Genomic DNA, 23,773 nt, shown 5'->3' with positions numbered 1-23,773 from the left:
TGGCATATAAAAGAGGAGTTCACAGTAAAAGACACTCAGCACACACTGCTGAGATTGTAATTTCCATCATCCAGTTAGAAAGCAATCATCTGAAGATTATTTGAGACATATACTTACTGTTCCCAACCTGGTCGACCACCACCTGGACGAGCAGTGTTTATTCTTACTGGACCTTGGAAACAAAAATAAACAAAACCAATAAGTAAATATAAAATTACAGGTTAAATAAAGTTAAAATTATTTTTTAAGGAAAAAAGTTCAAACCAAAATGATTTTACTCACCAGTTGTGGGGATCAATTGTCCATGCAATAATGACTGTCCAAGCAAAGATGGGGTTCCAAGTACAGGCACCTGGTAACCCTTTAGGAAAAAACCAAAAAGGTATAGTTAAAAAAACAAAACAAAAAACTCTACTGTAATAATAATAAATCTCCAAATTTAAAAGCCAGTGAAACTTACCTTCTCTTCCATAAGGGCAGTAATTGCAATTGAAGAGGCTCCCTTTGAATGTTCAGATGCAAGTGCTGCAGCTGGCAGTATTTTATTATCAGAATCCCTAGATAATAATATAATTTACAATACATTAAAAAGTCACCAGAAATGGAGGATTAAAGTTACAAACTTCCACTTATATAAGATAAATAAGTACTTGAGACATAATGTACAACATGATGACTATAGCTAACACAGCTGTATGGTATATAGGAAAGCTGTTAAGAGAGCATAGATCCTGAGTTCTCATCACAAGAGAAAAAAATTTTTTTTCCTTTTTATTGTATTTACACATGAGAAGATGGATGTTAGCTGAACCTACTGTGATAATTATTTCACAATATATGTAAGTCAAATCACTGTACTGTATGCCTTAAACTTATACAGTGATGTATGTCAATTATTTCTCGATAAAACTGGAAAAAAATAGGCAATATTTTCCATATTTTTGAAAAAAAATTCCATGTTACAAGGATGTGAGTCATATTTAAGAGGCCTCTATATATAATACTTGTAAAGTTTGAAAAATAATAGACCTGAAGGAAATGTCTGCATTACACAAATATTATTTCAGGAACACATAATCTGTGATAATAGGATTATAAAGTTTACTTCTGCATGTAATGAGTAAAAATTATCAAAGGAAAATAAAGAGTAAAAGTCACATCTTGTTACTGTTCATCCATCACACTTCCATTAAGATGAGTTACATCAAAGATGATGAAAACTTCTGGGGAAAGTGAGAGAGGACTGGACTTTTGAAGAGTTCTTCATATGTAAGTGAAATGTAAAATGAAGAAGCCTCCTTAAGAAGTACAATCGGGCTTCCCTGGTGGCGCAGTGGTTGGGGGTCCGCCTGCCGATGCAGGGGACGCGGGTTCGTGCCCTGGTCTGGGAGGATCCCGTGTGCCGCAGAGCGGCTGGGCCCGTGGGCCATGGCCACTGGGCTTGTGCGCCCAGGGCCTGCGCTTCGCAATGGGAGGGGCTGCGGTGGTGAGGGGCCCGCGTACCGCAAAAAAAAAGAGAAGTACAATCTATGATAGATATGATAGAAATTGGTTCAGTTTTAAGACTAGTAAAGCTAAAAAAAAAAAAAAACTTGAGAGACAAAATAAATAAATAAAGGATTAAGAGTAAATTCTACTTCCACCTCTACCACTAAATCGAAGGGTAACCTTAGATAAGTCAATGAACTCTCTGGGCCTTATTCCCACTATTAATCAAATAAAAAGCTGAAATAGGTTAAGTGGGATTTAAAAAAAATTTTTATTTTATTCACGTATAGCTGATTTATAATGTTCTGTTAATTTCTGCTGTACAGCAAAATGATTCAGTTATACATATATATACATCCTTTTTCACATTCATTTCCATTATGGTTTATTACACGATATTGAATATACAGTTCCCTGTGCTATACAGCAGGACCTTGTTTATCCATCCTATATATAATACTTTGCAGGGATTTCTTAAATATACTTGTAAAGGTCCTACTCCTAAAGATTTTGTTTCTGGGAACAAACCCCTGGCATCTATTTTTTAAAAGCTGGTTGATTTTTTAAGCCTTTATGAGCCATTGGACTATAAAGGTCCCTTTCATTTCAGGAGTGGTAGGATTTAAATGAGTTTTCACTACTCTCCTACATAATTATGCTCCAAAACAATCATTTCTTGACCTCTCTACTTCTACCAGTATTTCATCCCCTCTTTCTCTATTTATCCAAATTGTTCTTAGTTCTGCTCAAATCTACTGTTTTCTAATAACACCATAAGAGGTGACCATAAGTGACCTCTCCCTCTTGTGAACTGCAGAGCTGACTGTCATGGGACATTATTCAACATTTAATGTGACTTGCTGGCAATGTATATAGTTTTTGACCTTGGGATGCTTAATAATTTGCAAATGAATCTCCTTCATTTGTCTGTTCCTCCAGTAAAACTTAGCCATTTCTTTCTTTTTTTTTTTTTTTTTTAAATTTGGCTGTATTGTGTGGCTTGTGGGATCTTAGCTCCCCAACCAGGGATCGAACCTGGGCCCCAGCTGTGCAAGTGCCAGGTCCTAGCCACTGGACTGCCAGTGAATTCCCAAAGACTAGGTCATTTCTTACAAGTCATCCACCTTACTGAGCACAGTGGGATGCAACAGACTGAAGGTCACTAAAACAACTGTTAAAGCAATATACAATAAAAAAAACTACATCACTCATCTCACTTGTTTCCTAACAGCGAGAAATACATAGACTTACCGAAAAGGTCCATCTGATTTTTCTGAGTGGACTGATATGGAGACTGTTGCAGTTATATCAGGTACAGGGGCTGGGGTAGAAGATGGATTTCCAGGCACAGGAGGGGCCAAGGAAGACTGATTAGAGGTTAATGAAGATATGGATGGAGCCGGGTGAGTTGATGATGTCACTGGAATCATCAGAGGATCTTGTTGTCTTGATATTGGAGACCTCATCAGAGGTTGTAGGTTCCGTTGAATGAGTGGTCTTGGAGGTGGTAGTTGGGGTGGGGGTGGAGGTAACTGTTTTCTTAGTCTTTTCGTATAACCAGTTTCATTTTTGAAGTTATTAACAGCCTACAGACACCAATCATAAAAATGCAGAAAAATGTAATGTAGTATTTACTCAAGTACGGTTAAATCAATTAAAAGATTTTTAAAAGTTTTTCATAAAAATGATACAAATATAGCTACCTGTCGTAAGAACTTATTGGCAATTAAAGCATCAGGAGAGACATCATTCTGATGACATGTTGGACATGTATGTTCATCTGATTCCAAGAGAGCTGTCCTTATACCTATGTGTAAGATTTTAAATATTAACAAAAGCATAGTTAGGAACCCAGTTTTTACTGAATGAATTAAAAAGACAGTTTACATGTGTTCAGTTACATTACTGTTTTTCAAGCACACATCACTAACCATTTCTATTCTTAGATTAAGAAATTTAAAAGTAAAATTTCTCGCCTGATAGCACTCCTCTGCCCTAATCTCTCTCTATCTTAAAAACAGAAGTAATGGATATAAGCTAAACAAACATTTAAACTGAGAGAAAAGATGCTCTTTCCCAAATACTATTCTCTTTGTTTAGCTAGTAATCGGAATATTATAGGGGAAAAAAAAAGAAAAGAAATAGTCTACAAAGAGACAAAAACATTATATGGCTAATATAGGGCTTTTAAAAAAGCATCACTTGGGAATTCCCTGGTGGTCCAGTGGTTAGGACTCCACACTTTCACTGCTGAGGGCCCGGGTTCAATCGCTGGTAGGGGAACTAAGATCCCACAAGGTATGTGGTGCTAAGAAAAAAAGCATCACTAGAAAAGGGCATTATAAATAACAGAAGCATTGTTCAGGCAAGGAAATCAGAGACATCTATAGCACAGCAGGTAAGAACCAACACTAAATTATAGATGCACTGACTATGCTTCAGTGTTGCAAAAAATCCAATCATAAGTGGTCTGTTAAATTCAAGACACACTCTGAAACAACTTTTAAGTGACCTCTTCTTGACTTTGGTCTTCACTGAAGAGGCCCCATAAAAAAGATTTGTATTCCAAAACTACCTTTATTTTGTGGCCGTGAGACCAGGGATCAAACCTGCGTCCCCTGCAGTAGAAGTGTGGAATCCTAACCACTGGACTGCCAGGGAAGTCCCCCCAAACCATCTTTAGAAATGATGAAGACCAGAGCAGGACTGAGCAATGAAATTTTCAGATGACGTAAGAAGGGACAAACTTAAGATAAGTGGCAGAAAAAAAATCAAGTGCTAATAGAATATAAATGATTCACAAGTAACCCCCTGGCAAATGTTGGGTAATATCTTTACAGAGTAGTTCTCAATCACACTTAAGAATTTTAGAATAAGCTATTTTTCACATTCCTAGAAAGGGACTTAGATATCATTTAAAAGTACTTCTGGAATATCTAAAGCCCAAAAGGCTTTTAAATTTCTGTATACCATTTAAAACACAGAGGAAATAAAAATCCTACATTTTATAAAACCTCAGTAAAGTCACCTTGATGAAGGTAAAGAATGTGGTCAATTCTAATATTTAAAAGGACAAGGAGGTGGTTGTTTTTTTTAAAAAAAGTAGCAACAAAAAGTTATTAAATGCTCATTGATTAATTTATCAATAATTCATATTATTAAAATATACAATATTGCTAACAGCCTTTCCAAGGAAATACACATACTCTAAATTATGTATTGTCAAAGATTCAACATTTCTTACATTCATCACAATAACTATTTCCACAGCATGGAATGACAACAGCATCAGTCATAATATCTTTGCAGATGAGACACAACAATTCATCTGGGATAGGATCATCTTCTTCTGAAGATGATGATGGTTCCTCTGGTAAAAAAGGTGGTTTTTCTTTTTTCCCAATTGCATATGCTTCTCTGTAAAAGAAAGTTTTAGTGTTTTAACATTGTTAAGGCGAAGTATTTCCAAAAAAATTTATATATTCTACTATACCATAATGGATACTTATAATTCAGTACAATGTCAAATCAGTTTATATAAGTGTGTACCTCCCAAAATAAGGGAGCAGTTATGAACATCCTCCCCTGAACAAAAAGATATAAAACAAAATCCTAAACAAGTATAACAAAAAAGAAAAAAAATGCTATGAAAGTGGCTAAAAGGATCTTCGAATCTGTAACTCTAAGAACTGAGAGCCAGAGAAGTAAAGCGACACAATCAGTGCCACAAAGTTATATGGGTGGCAGAGACGGGATTTGAGCTTAAGCTATGACAACACCCTAATCACTATTTTCTGTACTACCATGTTTCTTGGGGGAAAAAATTGTTTTTTCTTCCTCCATAGTCTAACAGTCCCCAAAACCTGTGAAGGTACTAATGTGAATACCACAATATGGGAAACTAAAATTGGAACTGACATTACACAATTAAGGGGGATAATTCAAGGGAAATATGTCACTAATCACACCAGTAATTAATAGCCAGAATTAGACTTCAAAACAGTGGTCTACTATACTTAACATTTTAAGAGAGATTAATCTATTTATAGTCAATTAAGAAATATTCATGACTTAGATATTAAAAATATGTGTAAAAAATTTAAAGGAACACCTCATTAGATATTTGGAGGTCCATTTTTCGTAGAAATGTACTTTGCAGAAATGTTGGGTATTAAATATATTAAAAATAAAAAACCAAAATATTCTATTCTCAGACTTATCACCAGTGCTTCCAACACCCTCATCTTGTAATCAGGCACATTTGTAAAACACAGGAATTCCTAGAGAAATCCTTTCTGTTTCATTCAGGAACAGAGTGTGTTCATCTCAAATGCTAAAATGAAAGAATCTCATCTGCACAGAGCAGGGTACCTTAGGTGTGTTATTTGTGTTGCAGTTGCTCCATAGACATCACCACGATTCCAGAAATATGTATCAATTTGCTTATGCCCCATTGTTCCCAATTTGTGAAAGAGGAGTCTCCCACTGCCCAAAAGAGAGAAAAGAAAAAAAAAAAAAGAGGAGAAGAGAGGATAGAAAAAGAAACAGAAGAAGAGTCTAAGTTGCTTATCAGTGGTGTTAGTGGAGAAGGTGAAAGTTTCATTTAAAATATTTGGGTTCCCATTTTCCCCAGTATTTGCTGTGTGTTTGGCACAAATGGGCTTCTGTATTTCAGTATTCAAAAGCAATGAAGTTAATTATTAGTAGGGGTTCACAGGTGATGTTAATTTTTCCAACACAAATTTCTATTTAAATACTTTAATATCTACATATTATATTAATATGTAGCCGTCTGCTCTTAAATTGTGTCTGTAAAAGTCATCAATTTCAACCTAAAGCTGTTTGGAATCATGTATGAAATGTCTGAATTAGAAACAGCGTAACAACAAATTGCTCTAAGATGAACCACAAAAACACAGGATGGTAGACTGATAAAAAATAGATGGGAGTGAAGTTGAGAAAGTGAGTAGGGCTGGGAGTTTAGGAAAACATTAATTCTTATCTGTGAACTACAACAATGTATCTACTCAAAAACAATGTATTTACCTACTCAAAAACACAATCTTTTTTCAGTATCATTCTGTAAGCATAGCCATTTTCATCATCCTTACCTGCTCACCACATCTGACAATATAGCATGAAGCTGAGGAGAACTGTTCTTAATATACATTTTGTCACTAAGAACATGGACATTTACTCTCTAAATTGATGTTTCTCAAGGTATGCCCTAAGGATCCCCTAAACTCATAATCTCCTCGAGGACTTGTTAAAAAATGCAGACTCAGAGTCTCATCATATAATCCCTGGGGGCGGGGCAGGGTACCTAGGTTATTTAACATACTTTTGTAAGAGATTCTTATGCACGATTAAGTTAGCGAACCATATTCCAAAGAACACTTAATATTGTGTTTTATATTGTGAGACTTTACAACTGTTGATGGTAATCAAAAAGGTAATTAAATGTATTAATAAAAGCATATAAAATGGGAAGTTACCTAGTTGAACTATGCCTCTAGGTTTACTGTCTATTCATTTCATTAAAAATTGGCTCATAAAATAAAATCTGAAAACACATTAAAAATAAGCATTAAGGTATAGCTTATAGAGCTATAGCTGATCTGAACTAATGGTTTATAAAATAAACCACACTTCAGAATCTTAAGACTCACACAGTATATCCAAACTTATTCAAGATACCTCAGCATTTCCTTTAATCTTGGCACTTAAATTTGCCTTGATATCTTGCAGAACTTTTATTCTTAACCGTCCTGCTTCTCAGAAAGTTTAAGATACTTGTCTTGTTCTTTTAAAGGATGCAAACAGCATATAAGACTATGTGGGAGTATGTATGTGAATGAGGAAGAAAGCAGGGAATGACAGAAAAAGAAAAATTAGAAGATCACAAGGGAAGTGGCACTCACTGGCAGCAAAAAAACCCCAAATCCATTTTAAATTTGCTTTAAATGGAGCAGACTGCAGCTTCTCATTCTTAACACAGAAATGCAACATGTGGAGACTAAGTCTTGGTATACAACGTTCATAAGGAATCCAAGTAGCCAACTCACAAGCCCAAGATTAAATAAAACACTATCACCTGGACTGACTGTAGTCTCCATAGATCATACCTAATTTGAATACTTACGCATCTATAGTTGGTATTGCATATTTTCCAGTGTTGGTAAGCATTGCACCTTTCATGTTAGGATCTTTCACCTCCATCATAAAACTTCTGGGAATTCCAGTGCTCTTTTTAATCCTAGGACCAGATTCAAAGTTCTTATCCTATATGTATGGGAAAGGAGAGAGGAGGAAGAGAAAAAGCAGTTACCTTTATTTAATATTAGCTAACACGCAGTGCTATCATATATGATCTCATTTAATCCTCACAACAGCCATGTGAGGTAAGTACTATTATTACCTCCATTTCACAGAGAAGAAATAACAGGCTTGGAGAAATCAAGTAACTTGCTCACTCAGTGGCAGTGTCAAGATTTGAAGCCTGGCAGTTTGGCTCTAAAAGCTATGCTCATTTGCCGTTGTAATAGAGAAGGCAGTATTTACCAAGAAAAATAATATGGCTAAGAAAAGATTTTAAGAAAAATAAGGTGTATCATAGCTTCTACTTTGAACTTACCCCATTTGTTGGGCAATTCTTAATATAATGGCCAGGTTTACCACAACGGAAACAAGTATAAGATGGAGGTGGTGGACCTAGAGGTTTCTTCATGTAACTGAAAGGGGAAAAAAAAATTACATGTACACAAAGACTTGAAAAAAATGCTTTTGATATGGGGGGGAGACCCCACCCCAAAGTACCTATTAGTATAAAGTATTTATGAACTTACTTGACTGGGTCGTATTCATGGCCAGATTGCGACATCATTGCTTTAATTTTATCTTCTTCAGAAGCATTGGCTTCAGCCAGATTGGCAGTCTGTTTAACAGGTAATTATTTGACACACACATTAGAAACACATTTAAGACCACACAGCCAAAGACAACACCACTCATCCTGTAAAGAGCAGTATCTAATCTTGCATAAAAACAGTTATTTACAAGTATAACCTAGAAGACGCACTGGGAGTTCATTAGGTCATTACATGATGTTTGGGTGTCTATGGTGCTGAAGAAAGTCTTTCTGGGGGCACTCAAACCTTAGACCCTGTTTGTACCTTACATTTAAGATTTGCATACTACTCTTCTAAGAGTTAAAAACTGAGATTAAGCTAGGAGAGAAACACTTGATGTTTTTAAGTCTTAAAAATAGTTCAAGTGTCACAGCATTAAGCATCAAATGTCAAGCATATAACTTGGAGGTAGGGTTGGGGGTAGAACAATTGAGCATATTATGCAGCAGATACTACAAGTCAGAAGGCTCTTTAGGTAGTGGTGTCAAATTTCAAACTAAGTGCAAAGCACATGCATTGAGCATTCAAATTTTAAATCCAACTCTTCAAAGATTTATGAACTTTAAGGTATTACATACAATAGTCTAGATATAAGCAGGGTCTAAGGGAGTGAGTCCTAATAACTTGAATCTTCAAGCATCTAGCACTCATATCAGCCATTCATTAGGTTTTAGCTTTACATTCATCCACAAAACAAGCAACCAGTTTTAACACTTTATTGTAATTTTATATACAAAGAATGCTTAACATTAACAGAGCTTAGAACAACAGCAACATTTACAGAAAACTGGATTACAGATGTTGAACAACTAATTTGTTTGAACCCAAACAGTAACTTACAGATAGTTTAAAAAAAAAAAAAAAATCCCCCAAACCTCCAAAACTCCGCAACTGCTTCCCACAAAGAAACAATGGTAGGAATAGACCAAAACTCAAATATGGTCCTTACAGTACACATGAATTAAAACAGTGAACTATAAATTGCTAAAGATGTTAACTCTATGCTAAACCACTTTGCATTAAAAAATTATAGAGATTGGTTTTAGCCCACTTCATGTTTTAGAATCATCAACTTTAATGTTTACTTTTCCCACAACAGGAACTTAAAAAGCTGTATTTGTTACTAGGACATTTTGGGGGATACATTCTAGGGGATAAGGACAAAACCTATAACAAAGCCAAAGACAAGATAGGGACAGCACTAATGGAAAACTCATCTAACTCATTAACCTCGGTTGATAAATTTGGTTTTACATTTCTGATAGGGAAAAAATGATTTTCGGAAAACTGGAAAACTTCCTTCTTGGCCCTCAAAAATCTGCCTGATCTGTAATATTTGCCTTTTTTCCCCTAAAGGCACAATTTGCAAACTAAGTCTATTGTTTTAAAAATTAATCCATCACTAGTGCTTTCCCAAACAAAAGGTACACATTGTTGAGCAGAAAATTGCAAGCAATCTTATCGCAAAACATGGCATATACAATGATTTCAGGAGGTAACAATTTTCCCCTCTGCCAAACATACACATTGGTATATTCCTGCAAACAACTTTATACATTTACACAATTCATGTAGTCTGTGTTCAAACAAATTAGGTTGTTTAAAACTTTTTCTAATGCAGACAGACTACAAGTCTATAGCATAAAGAAACAATTGTATCACATTTAAAATGTTGACCTTCAAGGGATCAATTCAAATATTCAAGAAATAACCACGCAATCGTCCGTGTAAAGGAAAGCTTCTATTTTGGCTGCGTAAAGTCCACATAATTTACAGCCAAAACCAGGGAATTCCTCCAGAAATTTGCTAGTTTCCAATGTATAATTAAACAAAATGTATGAGGGGAAAAAAGCGAGTAAGTGTAGCTTCATGTGTTTCTTCTGTCTTGAAGATGAACAATACTCCAACATTATGGTGAAGCTGATTTCAAAATACTCCCCCTATCTTCTCAAAACAGCAACTACTCTTTACAGGATAGTAATAGTACGTACAATGTGTCTGCAAAATATCTCCTCCCCCAACCCCTCTTAAAACACTGTTCCACATTAAACAACAACAAAAAAATACGATGTTAGAAAAAGATTTATATTTTCAAGAATATATATATATATATACCTTCGTAAGCTGGGCCAGAGAAATAGATGCAGAAGAGTCATCAATCTGTTCACAAAAAATTAAACACACATTCAAGTTCCACACTGAAAACATCTGAAAGTGATCATTTAGTCCCTACTGCCACTTAATGTTCAAATACTGGGCATTTTTCTTAGACGTTTTCTAAAGAATGTTATCTTGTTTTAAAGCTGAAATGTAACTCACCCCACTTATCCTTCTCCACACATCCCACATAACAGTAAATAAAGGCTAACCGTTGATAGGGACTCAATTACAATGAGAAAACAGGGTAAAGAACACTATATCACATAGGAAACCTGTTCAGAGTGGTGGTTTAATACTAAGAAAGAGTCCCATGTCTATCAATGGTCTCTAAATTTGATAATGCTCAAGACAATGTACACTAGAAGAGAGAATAAGAAATCTTTCGAACTTTCCCATAATGCCATTACATAACACTGTAAAAACAAGCAGCTCTTTAAAGGCTCAGATAATTGCTTTAATAAAACAGGTTCCAGATAATTGCTACTTTTTCTTCTTTGAGTATGTACTGCTCAGTCTGAATAAGTTCATTTATTCTCCCATACAAAGAGTAACAATAGCTAATCTTGCCAAAGAAACCACAGCTTTATCAGGGCAAAGATGTTAAGCCAAATAAAGGGAAACAAAAGGTACCCCGGGGCAGGGCAAACAGAGTAGTTACAGAATGGACTTTAATATGCAGAGAAAAGAAAGTTAATTTAATCAAACAGAGCAAGTATTAAACATGGATATAAAAGGGCTTTAAAAAACATTTTTTTTCAAATGTGACATTTAAAACTTCTTATTGTTCCCCTGAATACGTTAATATCAGTTTAAAAAAAATGTTTATGTATGTGTGTATGCACACACCTTCAGCCTCTAGCTCTAAAGATATGATTTCCCTACAAGTGTACCAAAATGAAAACATTATTAGCTTCCTATGCAGTAAGTGGGCCGCTTATTCGACATGTTATACATTTCTCATGCATTATTGGTCAGAACTCTTCTTTAAAATGGAGAGAATGTAACAAGTTGTCTGCATCAAAGAAAAAAAAGTGAGTCTTCATCATGTATTTTTCAGGTATTCCAGAGAACTAAGTATTAAAATAAAAGCAGCATGACTTAGAGCCCCAAACAGAAATGTAATCAGTTTCGATATGAAGTTCTTAGCCCAATGCCCACCACAGCAGTAATTCAATAAATAAAAACAAAACTGATGTTGACTAAATTTAAAATACATCTTATAAATATCTTAAGAGTTTTAAATGTTAGTTTGATGGATATTATTACTGGGATGTTTATTTAAACAAAAGGTTCTTAGCTCCACTTCGAGGGACTACAGAGTCCATAATGCACTAATCCCACATACATTCCTAGCCATATAACCCACCAGTGGGTTCTCACTCTCGTGCAGCTTTGAAGTGTTCTTTCCTTAAAGAACGAGTATCTCAGGAGGTAAATTTAAAAAAGAAAAATTGAAAGAACACATAAATAGACTATTTTTATCCAGAACAAATTCTGACCTATTCAATCTATTTTGAAGAGGGTAATGTTTTATTGATATATCAACCAGGAATTACCTGAATTTTAAGAAACAAGGACTGAACAAACTGCTGTCAATCCATGAAATTAATAGCCTTTAAAAATAGCCTATTACTGTCTAGAATATGCATACTGATCATTTCCTTAGAAAGAAAGCAATCAGTTATATCACTCTTTTTTATTGTTGGAACTAAAAAACTAACATTTTTTTGTTCTTCCCACTCCTAAGATACAGCTGTCTTTTTGTTATTATGCTGGGCTTTCCTATCGTTTCTTTTAGATTTCTGCCAACTTGTTATTATTAGTATATATTTATCTGGTTAAAAGTGGTTTCAGATATTCAACAGCATCTAAATCACTTTTTTCCACCAAATAATCCCTATAACACTTTAATACCTTATAATTCACAAGTCAAATTTACCACAAATTTAGAAAGGCATCCAATTGTTTTCTACATATAGCAAGGTACTAAGAAATAAGTGTAAAATGCTGACAAGAAATGCTTTAGAAACTAGGAATTTATACGTACTAAACATCAATAAATACAGTAACTTTCAGATTTAAAAAAAAACCCTACTTAAAAAAAATAGTCTCCAAAAACACTGATTAATGCACACTATAGACATCAAAATTAACCCACATTCTCACATCTAATTTGTGGTCTTGCATCTGGAAGCAAGAATCTGAAATCTTTTATGCCAACTATATTTGCTTGAAATTAAAGGATCTTACAAAATGTAAGCAGGAAGAACCCGCAGCTTTGGAGTACCAACATAGAAGGATGACTACAAACAAAAGTTGTGGAATATAGATAGAAACAGTCATCCTTGATTAGAGCTGGCTTAAATTATCAAAAGTGTACATACATTTACTAATTAGAATTTAAAAATCTGGTTTAGTGATTCTGTCTTAATTGGCTTTTGTGAATTTGCACAATGCACGTAAGTCTCCTAAGATGGGCACTAATTACACTTTATGAATATATTCTCTCAAATCTTAAATGTCAGCAAGTGTACCCCAAGCAAATAAATGATGGGGATATTAAGTTACTTAATATCTCCATTTAAAATTATTCTACCTAAAAATCAAAGTCAGTTTTAAAGTTATTTTTTAAAAAAAGAAGAAAGAAAAGAGAAACCTAAATAAGCATAAAATAAACTGCTTCTTGTAAGTGTAATACAGACATGCCAGGGAACACACAAGGCTAAAAGAACGTTAACTTTATTTATGAACATGTGATCTGTGTTCATACACATGCTAATAAACAAAAAGGAAATAATTGTTTTCAAGAAATAAAACTTCATCTGAATTAGTTTAAATACTATATAAAATGTACTTTATACAAAATGTGTTACATTAACTACTACAGTCACCAGTATAGTCAATCTGATTTGTGCTAGCATTTGGATACATAAAAATCAGTTTTAAACCAATCACCAGCAAAACAGAAACTGTGGACAGTCTTTACAGCATTACGCTTTAACCCCCCCCCAAAAAACCCATATACCCCAAAGAGGGGGAAAAAAAAACCCAAAACACTAAGAGTTGTGATTTTTGAATCACTATATTTAGTTCCATGAGAACTAAAGGCCATATACTTTATAGAGAACAAGTCCAAAGTTCAGATATTCTATGTTATCATGTTTAAGATCCAATGATCCAAGGTTAGTGAAATGCCTGATACACAATTAAAAGATCAGTAGCATTTTAAAAGGATAAAGTTGAAACAGCAAGCAATACCCTTAAATTCTACGTGAAGATTTCAGACATCTTGTATTGTGTACAAATCAAGCCTGAGCAGTCAAATGTTTAGAGCACCATCAAGTTTACAGAACCCAATTACTACAGATCTCTGTTCTGAAATGGATGTTTCACCCCACAACTTAGGAATGCTGCTACCTTTCACTTAAAAGCTTGAAGTCAAAATGGTGTCATACTTAAGGTTAAGATGTTACCCTGGTTAAGGGGAGTTACCTTTGATAAGCTACAGCTTTCAGCTGGCTTACAATTAATGCAGCATTTTAATATCTTATGAGAAACAGGAAATATTTTAATTTGGACAACTGAGCAGACTAGAGAAGTAGAAGACCTCTGTTAAAACTTGAGAACGGTGTACTCAATTGTATAAAATCATCAAAATCATCGACGAGACACTGATATACTTGTAGGGGGCCCAATTCCAGGTTTCACTTTACAGTACAGATATAAACAAAGAATAGGAGCTCAAAATTGCCAAATAAAGCAAAAGTAAATAATAAAAGCTGCATCAATGGTCTCTGGAAAGCTCTTTTCTATGACGTGTCTGAAACTGGAGAAAGAATCAAACCTTAAATATATGCTTTGGATGTTGCTAATGCATTTTTCAAAGCCATCAATCAGGCAGAAAAAAAACCAAAAACCAAAAAAAACCAAAAACCAAAAAAAGAAAAACTAAGTGATACAACGTGAAAATGGCAAAATATACACTCCAAACATTTTTTATTGCAAGAAACAAAAAGCACACAACAGCCTGTACATACATACAAAATACTAACTATAGACAGACAGATGTAGAACATGTTACCATGTTCATTAGTGTAAAACCTACATGATCTAAAAAAAGATCATACATTAACTGTACAACACAGCGTCATACAGGAAGAATGCTATCATATTTAATATGAAACAGTGTTTTTTGGGCACAAACTACCCATTTCTACAAAATAAAGTGTGCAAGTTATGCCACATATATCCATATTCAACTGAGCTGTAATCAAATACATTTTATTTACAATATGTACTATGATCAGTTGGATATTAAGTTCTAAAATGATTTACTTCACTGCTACATTATAAAGGTAAAAGCAATGTGTAGAAAAAGTGTGAGATTGTGTTTTTACATACTGCTTTTGAAGTTCCCATCACTGGTTCAGTTCGACTTCTAAAACGACAAAAAGAAAATCAGCATTAGCTCTCTGTGAGTAGCTATTAATGAATTTTTGTGATAAAAACATCTCTATAATCACACATTTTTAGGAACACAATTTTTCCTTGGCATAAAGATTTTAAAACAGCCAATTTCAGAAGTAATAAACACATTACCTTGATTAATCTTTACTATCTTTGAACAGTTTAAGATGCATTTCTGGTTTTAAAAAAAAAAATCCATACTGGGGAATTCTAGAATAGATGTGTATCTTGCCACTTATACAATAAATGTTTTCTGAAAGGTAGTATGAGTTTTTTGTTATTTAAGAAACTTTGTCGTTATTTCTTAATAGATTGAACAATAATATTATTCCTCAGTTTCTTAATAGGTACAGACGTTAACTTTCATACATCGGATTTCCTTAAAGCAAGACCACTGTTGTTAACATTTTTTAATTTGGATCCCTGAGAAACTGCTGTGCTCCAAAAACTAAATTTGAAATCCAGAAAGGTTGGCAGTTTAATTTTTTAAAAAAGTCTCAAGACAATGACCAAAGACTAAATAAGAATTCTAAGTTCCAAAAAAATCAACAGTCTGACAGAGTATTTTGGTTAAAAGAATAAGTTAAATAAGTTGGTTATGGAGAACTGAACAAATTGATTTTTAAAATACATACACAAATAAGCTCAAGGAGAAATTCCTTTAAAAGTCCACACAGAAAAGGGGACAAGAGTCAAGTTGCTAAAATACAGCCTTTAAAGGCTTAGTTTTAGTTTTAAGTTTACACTATCCTGACTACAAAGAAATGTCAGACAGCGTATGAATGGAGTTTCTAAATCTGTGCATGATTTGGAAGTCCTGAGATAAAAATGAAGTTTTAATTTACTAGTATTTGCTCAACAAATTCAAAGGCACTTCACGAGGCAAGTACATTACAAAGGAAATCATATACACAGTGAATTCACATTTAATTCTTTAAGGGGCAACTATTTTCCCTAGTATTGATACTTTGAACAATTCTCTCCTCAAAGTCTCTGAATATCAAAAAAATCTACTGAAATCGAATGCTTGCTATTTTTAAAAAGCACTTGGTAAATTAAGGAATAACTTCACACTAGATTCTAGGAATTAATTCTTCTCTTACCATGTCTCAAAATTATGTAAAGTAAAAGGCACATAGTTCACTTGGTATTTATAGGAAGAATAAAAGTATTCAGCTTTTTAAGTTGTTGCTATACAGAAGATATTACACAAAAGAACCTCCAAACATTAACGTATGGAATATAACTTTACACTAAACTAATGAGAATATTCTTAGAAAACTTGTCCACATGAGGTAAAGCTCCAGGAAATGACTATTTTCCCTCAATTCCAAGAACACATTCCATTTCCTAGGACTGGCAAATTCCAGAATGTTTCATTGACCAAAAGCAGAATTTGCCAGAATTTCAAGTAAGGTAAAAATCTCTACGCTTTAAATAGCTCAAGTTGCTACCCTTTTCACATATTTTAATTGTTATCACCATTGAAATTTCAAGAAAGCAGAGAAAGTTAGATATAAAGTTTTAATCCCGCCCCTTTAGTGCATTTCTTAAGCTCTAGACCACTCCTAGGATATTACCACATTCTTACTCCAATAAAGGGCATTTACCATGTGCCAGGCACTATTTAATTCCTACAACTCCCTGGAGTTAAATACTCATATCCCTATTTTATTTTGAGGAATCTGAGTCACAAACTTTAGGTAACTTACCCAAATACAACTTCACACAACTGGTGGGAAGTAGTAAATGGAGTCAAACCTAAGCCTGATTCCAGTGTCTGTGGTTGCTTCCCAACAAAAGCCCCGTACTGATTAGGAACAAATGTTAGCATTACTGAATACTCTTGATGCTGACAAAACATTTAGGACAGATCTCTTAAGACACTTAATATACATTTCTGTAGTGAAAAAATGGTAGGGGGAAAAAGTGTACAGGCAAACAAAAACCAAAGAAGGGTTCAGAAATATTTATTCACTAATTTGAACATCATTTTCTTGTCTTTGTAAATATTACCTATACAGAGCAAAAAATCTTTCTAATTAGCTCTTACTCCTAACTAGAGGTTAAGTTAGCTGGGGGAAGAAATCAGGAAAAAACAAACTCATCCTCACAATTTTAAGGATTAAGAAGACATACTTATCAGGGTAAAGTAATGAGTTCAGTTCTAAAATATACTTGTTCTTTCTCACAAAAAAAGTCTATTTTGAGAACTTAAACATGGGATTTAATAAATACTTACATAACGTATGTCTTGCTTGTAGATTTAACACCTCCAATAGGAATTCTTCTAACAATCACAGATGAATTCTTAGGAATTAGAGCATTATCATCAGTATATTCTGTAAATAAAAAGATAAAGATTTGAATTTCTATTTGGGATTTGGATAATTCATAGTCCTCAAGAAATAGAAAACTTCAACCAGACATATATGTTACGGGAAATGATCTTTAATATAAAGGAGCATTAGTAACTACATGCTCCTTACATCTAGATTACTGAAATTGTCAGAACAAATATCCAAAGCCATAAGGGGTTTCTCTTAAAAGGACACCCAATAGTATCAGCAGGTTCTTGGCTCTGGCACCTCTACTTTTGTGGAACCCCAAATCTCAGTAAGACTAAGTCATTCTCTATTTAGCCAGTAATGCAGAACATCTGAACTACATGAGAAAAAGCTGTTATTTAGAATGCAAACATTCTCTCTCTCCTAGGCCCTAAACACAGTATTACTGGGGAAGACACAGTAAAAAATTAAAATATGACACATTTCAAATACAGAATAAAGGGCTTTGTAATAAAGAATGAAAAGTGGATGCAACTTTGGATAGTATGTTGATTCAAGGAAGGCCCCTCTGAGGAACTGACATGTGAGACTAAGAAGCCAGCAAGATGTGCAAAAACACCGGACAAAGAATGTTTCAGATAGAGGGAAAAGCAAGTGAAAAAATGACACAAAAAGGCCAGAAGAGCTGATGAAAATGAAAGAATGAATTGAAATACAAGTAGAAAGGTACACATTATATATACTGCTTCATATCTTGTTTCTAAGTACAACAGGAAGCCACTGAAGGATTTTAAATAAAAATGATGATAATTTTAAAAACAATATTAAAAACAAAGATAACTCTGGTATCTAAGTGGAGAATGAACCTGCATGGGAACAAGAATAGAAACAGGGTGACTAATATGAAGATTGCTGCGTAGTTTAGGTAAGAGAGAATAATGATCTGTTCTGGAATGTGACAGAGAAATCAAGAGTCAGAGTGTCTTGAGGTAGAACGAAGGCTTTCGGATGGATGCGGGGGCAGAGATGAAGGTGAAAGAGGAATCAGGTATGAATTCCTGGGTTCCTGGCTTAAGCAACTGGATGAACAAGGATGTCACTTTCTCAGAAGACAAACAGGGAGGAAGAATTTTTCTACTCTTTGGACTATTGCTTGCAATACTTTCCTAAGAACGAAATTAAAAAAGAAGCCGGACCAATGAATTCAACTATGGTTAAAAAAAAAAAAAAAGATTTGCTATGAAAGGAATTTGTAAAATTACCAAAAAGAAAAATAATCCACTACAGGGAGACAGATGTAAAAATGTACCCATCTCCCTTAATCATATAATCAGGTATCAGGGTTCACTCTTTTAAGATTACTGAGTTTACCTGATTCACTAATGTTACTCAGCACCTAGGGGCTGACTACCACTGTTCTAATTATTTTAAGTTTATCACATATGTAAGCATTTTAAGCTTTTATATATGTATCAGCTCTATTATTTTTAATCACACTATTACTATTTCCTGTTATAAACTGAAGTGTTCAGGAAAGGGCTCTTTTCAGTATATTTCAGGTATAAGCTGTATCTTCACAAGTATCCAATTAGAGTGATGCAATTTCCTAGATTTCGCATACCAATGTAAGACTACAATCATTACCTTTTGGATAGTTCAGGATAGTCCCAAATTCCAAGCAAGATCTGAGTAAGAAAAACTGGGAGCAGGGGAGGTGGGGTATCTTTAAAAAATTCTGGAACCAAAACTTGGTGTCAAACACAGGACAGCTAAGCTTCTACCTATGTAACAACCCTCAAAAGAGTTCACTGTGGGAACAAATAGCAAATATGTTGTTCATGAGCTCTCCAATCCAACTTATTCATTTGATCAACACAGTGCTCTGTCAAGCTTGAAGTCTGGTGCCCTGATGCCACATGCTTTCTAATTGGCCTTTTAAAGTATCTGAGTTACACTGATGATTTCTTACCCTTTAAATACCTCCTTAATAAGTAGTCTGTTAACTTCAAAAGACCCTTTCTATGCAACACTGTCATTTCAGATCCAAAACATGAAGACTATGGATGAAATGAAAAACAAGATGAATTTAAGAAATGGAGAAACAGTCTTGAAAATACTTCATCCTCAGCTTCCAAATCTTTCACACTAAGTTCAGGATAAAGGTTGTTTTGTTGTGTGTGTGTGTGGTTTTTTTGGAGGGGGATTGCAAATAAGCAGAAAATTAGGAAAACAAGTTTATTCAGGAAAAACATTAAAAAAGATAATTTGAGATTCATTTTGAAATACAGTCTAGAAATAAAGAAGAATTCTTAAATCTAAAACATGAAATTCTGATCCAAGCATTTTAGTCTAATTAAGATGTAAGAGTCCTAAACATGGACAGATTTCCAAAACTGTAAGGAATGTTTTATAGAAACATGATAGAAATATTAATTCAAACAAACGAAAGTGATCCAGTTTGGCATTCTTTCCTAGGCAATCTCCTAACTAGGAAGCTGTATTTATTCCGTCCTCTTTAATTCACTGGATGGTGCTAAAACCAAGTGGCATTCTTACTCAGCTACCTTGTGACACTGGATGCTATTTCTCATAAAACTCATTAAGCGCCTAGATATCTTTTTCTCTCCTAATTTGAGGACTGCATAAGATGCAAATTTTCTCTTCTCTTAACCAATCTAATAGCAAAGCTTTCTCCAATAATGACAGTTCACAAATACATAAAAAATATGCTGCTGGGCAAAGCACTTCCCTGCTTTCAGCGTTTGTAAAAATAACGTATCATATAATTTCCTGGCTTAGAAAAAAACACAACACATGACAAAACTCTTAAATTCATGGACAAGAATTCCATCAACAATAATTTACTCCAGTTTAACAAAGTTGTTATCAATTATTAGGTGGAAAAGATGGACAAAGTCTAGCCTTAAATGATTAAATCCTGTTATACTCCAGTAAAATATGAAATTGCGTAGTATGTGATTAAAATTGCCTTAATATTCTCTAATATCATTTATATTTTCTTTCCTCTCATTCTTTAAGTATCACTAACATATAAAGATGGCCTAAAATTCGTGTAAATCCATCTGTTCTGTTAAGCGTGACTATAATGCTTAAGGGATGCTTTTGTGGCCTTAAAGAATATCTTCTTTAAGGTATTTTCTTGAATAATATTTTTAAAAGCTGTTTCTCAACTGTTCATGATCCCCAGTAATTTTCCCACGTAATTACAATTACTAAAGCCTCACATGAAGTGTCCCTTAGGTCTGATACACTGAAAAAAGTTGGGGGGGGGAGTGGAGACTATTCTTTCACGTGTTATCAAGTGAGTATATAAAGTTCTTCTTCTTGAGTATTTTTGAGTTGTGATATGCCAGTAGTAGTTTCTTAACATAACACAATTAGTTATGTCTGGATGTACTGATAAATGGAAAACAGCTCTTGTACATGACAAGAGTTACTCTACCTACCAAACTATATGCTAGATGTGGGCCCCCCACCCCAAATTTCAACTAAAAGAACCCATGTTCCACCTTAAGCCAAATGTAGTGATCAATGAAATACCCTAACTAGCACTTCACTTTACTTCTCATCCCATCAGTAAAACTCAAAAGACTGACCTACTAAAAACTACACATCAGCATTACAGTAATGCGAAAAAGAAACCAAAACAAGCTCAAAGCCAGAACCTGAAAAGGCCATTTTGTCTCATTCTCATACCTATGCTACATTCTCAATATTGTATAAACTGCTTTTAAAAAGGAGAAAGAACTTAAAGATTCCAATGAGTGGCTTCTATAAATAAGCTACTCATATGGTAGCAGCCGACTATTTTTCAGTATCCTAGTATCAACATAATCATGTAAAGTCTAGCAATTACTATTCAAAAAAAAAGAAACACCTGTACTTTTGATCTTTACGAAATTGCTGAAGTTTGAGAGTAATGTGATGAACTAAGAGTTCAACTACCTAATTACTGCATTACTAATTCTGGACTTTACACACAAGACAAAAGTGGTCACACCGGAATATACCACGTTCCAAAAGCAATTCCAACATTAAAGACTGGCTGGATTAAATCCTCTAAAACATTAAAGTGAGGATCTTTCACCACAACGCAGGCAACTCCAAAATTTAAAACTAACTAAATAAATCAGGAGAGGGAGAAGAGAACATAGAATTTGCCATTAAACCCCCAAACGTGGTTAGGTTAGAAAGGTAGAAAAGTATCTCTAGTGCTGCTTTAACTAATAAGCAGCCTGGCTTATGCGCTCCTCTCCTCCTTCTGAAGAAAAACAGGTTAGAAAACGCCCCAGGGCAAGCACTCAGAGAACCTGGACGACACCCCCATCCTGTGCCACGGAAATCCTCGTTTTAAAAAATCATTTGGGAGGAATCATCAGACTTTGCACGACTGGGGATCAGCCTGTTCCAGATGATCCAAGTACGTAGAAATCAAATAAGTCAAACTCCAGGGCCGACTGCTGCAACCCTTGGCTATCAATGAAAGTCGTCCGCAAAGTGTTTGAACGAACAGTCCCACAAGAGACATCATGGCGGTTAGTCTCCTGCCAGGCACCTCGCCACCAGCATCTCTCTTCCACCAGCGAGGATCTGGAGCCCCTGTGGCTCTTACCTTCTTTCGTCTGCGCGTTGGTGATCTGCAGGTCGCAGTCGGCAGCTTTCAGCTTCTCTCTCCCCATAATCTGCTTCTTTAAATCGCAGAGGGAGATATGGAGCCCATCAAAGGTGACGGTATCATAGTTGAGTTTAGAGGAAAATTTATAATGCACACAGGACATGGTGCCAAAGGATTCCTAAGGTTCAGCGAGGAGACGTGGACACGCTCAATGTATGTATATTTATAAACTTAAGAGCAAAATATGTACACACACAGAACACTCAAGAGACACCGAAGGACCCTAAGGCCTCAGATTAAATAACCCCCCCAGCCACAAGCGGGGGTTCGTAAAAACAATAATCCAGAACACCCCCCCCCCCGGATATTCAAAATCGCTTCATGTGGGAGGAGGAGGACGAGGACGGGGCAGGGGGCAAGCGAGAATCCGCCAACGGGCACAATGTCACCCCGCTGGGTCCCCCTCGCTCATGCTAAGGGCCGGCAGGAGACGGGGGCAGGCGGTGCAGTCAGTAGCGGTCAGTCCACACGTTAAAGTCCGAGCGACCCCGCGGGGTCAGGGGTCCATAGCGCGGCCGCACCTCCCGGTTGGTCTCTCTCTCCGTGGACGGGGGTGACCCAGGCCCCGGGAGAAGGTTGAGGGGAGAGGGCCTAGGCCCGGAGTCCACGAGCGGCCTCTCGCCTCCTCCTGGCTTCCGGACGACCGGCGTCGGCTGCCCCAGGCCCAGGCCCCCACCACACACAGACCCCTTTCGCCTGCTCCCCGGAGGCCACGGGCGGCCCCGCGGCCTAGGCCGAAACGCGCGGTCGGCGGAGGAGAGGCCTTCCCGCAGGCCGCCCCCAGCTCCGCCTCCCCCCCGCCGCCGCCACCGCCAACGCCGCCTCAGACACAAAGCCGGTACTAGGCCTCGGCTAGGCCTTGCAGCGCCTCCTCACCACCCCGGGCCCCAGCCAGCGGCCGGGGGGCTTCGGCTGACCCTGGCGACACCGCCGAGGCTCCCCGACGCTTCCTCTCGCCGAGTGCTCCGCGCTTCTCTCGCCTTTCGCTTCCGTCGCCTTTCGGCCCAGTACCGAAAGATTAGGCCCGGAAACCGCCGGGCAACGGCGAGGGCTCCGCCGGCTCCCTTTTTGTTTTGCCCCCCCTGCCGCTCTCGGGTTCTCGCCAGGTGCCGGCGACACCTCCAAGCCAACCACTATGGCGGACGCGGCCTGGCTTCGGACGAGCGCCCCACTCCGGGGTCTCTTAAGCAGGGATTGCACGGGCGGCGCGCGCGGGGCGGGCCTGACGTGCGCGCATAGGCGGGACGAAGGGCGGGGCCTGCGGCGTCACAAAGCGCACCGGCCCGCCCACGTGACCCCGTGCTTTGTGACTCCCGAGCGCGTAACCTAAACCATCCGGGAGAACGGAAGAAACCATCTGCCTCAAAGGGCGGGGGGGAACCACCGATTCCTCTCCCCAGTTTAAATGAGCATTATGGTTGAAATGCAGTAAAGTATGGTTGCTATGCAAGCACCCCCTAGCTTCTTCTTACAACAAACTGGTTACCGAAAGTTCTTCCTAAGGAGAAATTCTGGAGCAGCCCCGGGCTTGAACTGATAACAACCACTACTGTAAAGATATATTGAGCTCTTTAAGTATATGCTTGATATATTAAGCATGGGGGTAAGCGCTTTACAGTATTTTCACGCTCGGGAGCCTAGTTGTCTGGATTGGAATCCTAGCTGTGGGGACTCTAGATTTTACTCCTCTGTGCCTTAGTTTCCTCGGTTATATTATAAAATGTTGTTAAAAAAATCGTATTTGGTTTACTGGGTTGTTAGAGATT

General features: G+C 36.5%; 1 protein-coding gene across 3 annotated transcripts in view; it reads right to left on the bottom strand.

Moving 5' to 3' along the window:
- RBBP6 (RB binding protein 6, ubiquitin ligase) overlaps window positions 1-23,254 on the bottom strand; it is a 32,256-nt gene extending 9,002 nt beyond the window's left edge. For 2 of the 3 annotated variants that reach the window (XM_079943679.1, XM_079943680.1), the window contains exons 1-13: window positions 21,945-23,254; window positions 17,266-17,365; window positions 14,958-14,994; window positions 10,512-10,556; window positions 8,334-8,422; window positions 8,123-8,219; window positions 7,631-7,770; window positions 4,733-4,905; window positions 3,192-3,295; window positions 2,740-3,074; window positions 461-557; window positions 283-361; window positions 118-172 (exon numbers count right to left, since the gene is read on the bottom strand). In XM_079943679.1, coding sequence (XP_079799805.1) covers window positions 118-172; window positions 283-361; window positions 461-557; window positions 2,740-3,074; window positions 3,192-3,295; window positions 4,733-4,905; window positions 7,631-7,770; window positions 8,123-8,219; window positions 8,334-8,422; window positions 10,512-10,556; window positions 14,958-14,994; window positions 17,266-17,365; window positions 21,945-22,110 — 1,517 coding nt within the window. In that variant the 5' untranslated portion in view covers window positions 22,111-23,254. Of the gene's footprint in view, window positions 1-117; window positions 173-282; window positions 362-460; window positions 558-2,739; window positions 3,075-3,191; window positions 3,296-4,732; window positions 4,906-5,859; window positions 5,974-7,630; window positions 7,771-8,122; window positions 8,220-8,333; window positions 8,423-10,511; window positions 10,557-14,957; window positions 14,995-17,265; window positions 17,366-21,944 lie in introns of all 3 variants that reach the window. The other variant, XM_079943681.1, reaches the window with a different exon arrangement.
- Window positions 23,255-23,773: the final 519 nt, after the last annotated feature.

This window comes from Stenella coeruleoalba (genome assembly GCF_951394435.1).
Source record: "Stenella coeruleoalba genome assembly, chromosome: 15".
In the NCBI taxonomy this organism is placed as follows: Eukaryota; Metazoa; Chordata; class Mammalia; order Artiodactyla; family Delphinidae; genus Stenella; species Stenella coeruleoalba.
This window is presented reverse-complemented; position numbering and strand designations above follow the sequence as displayed.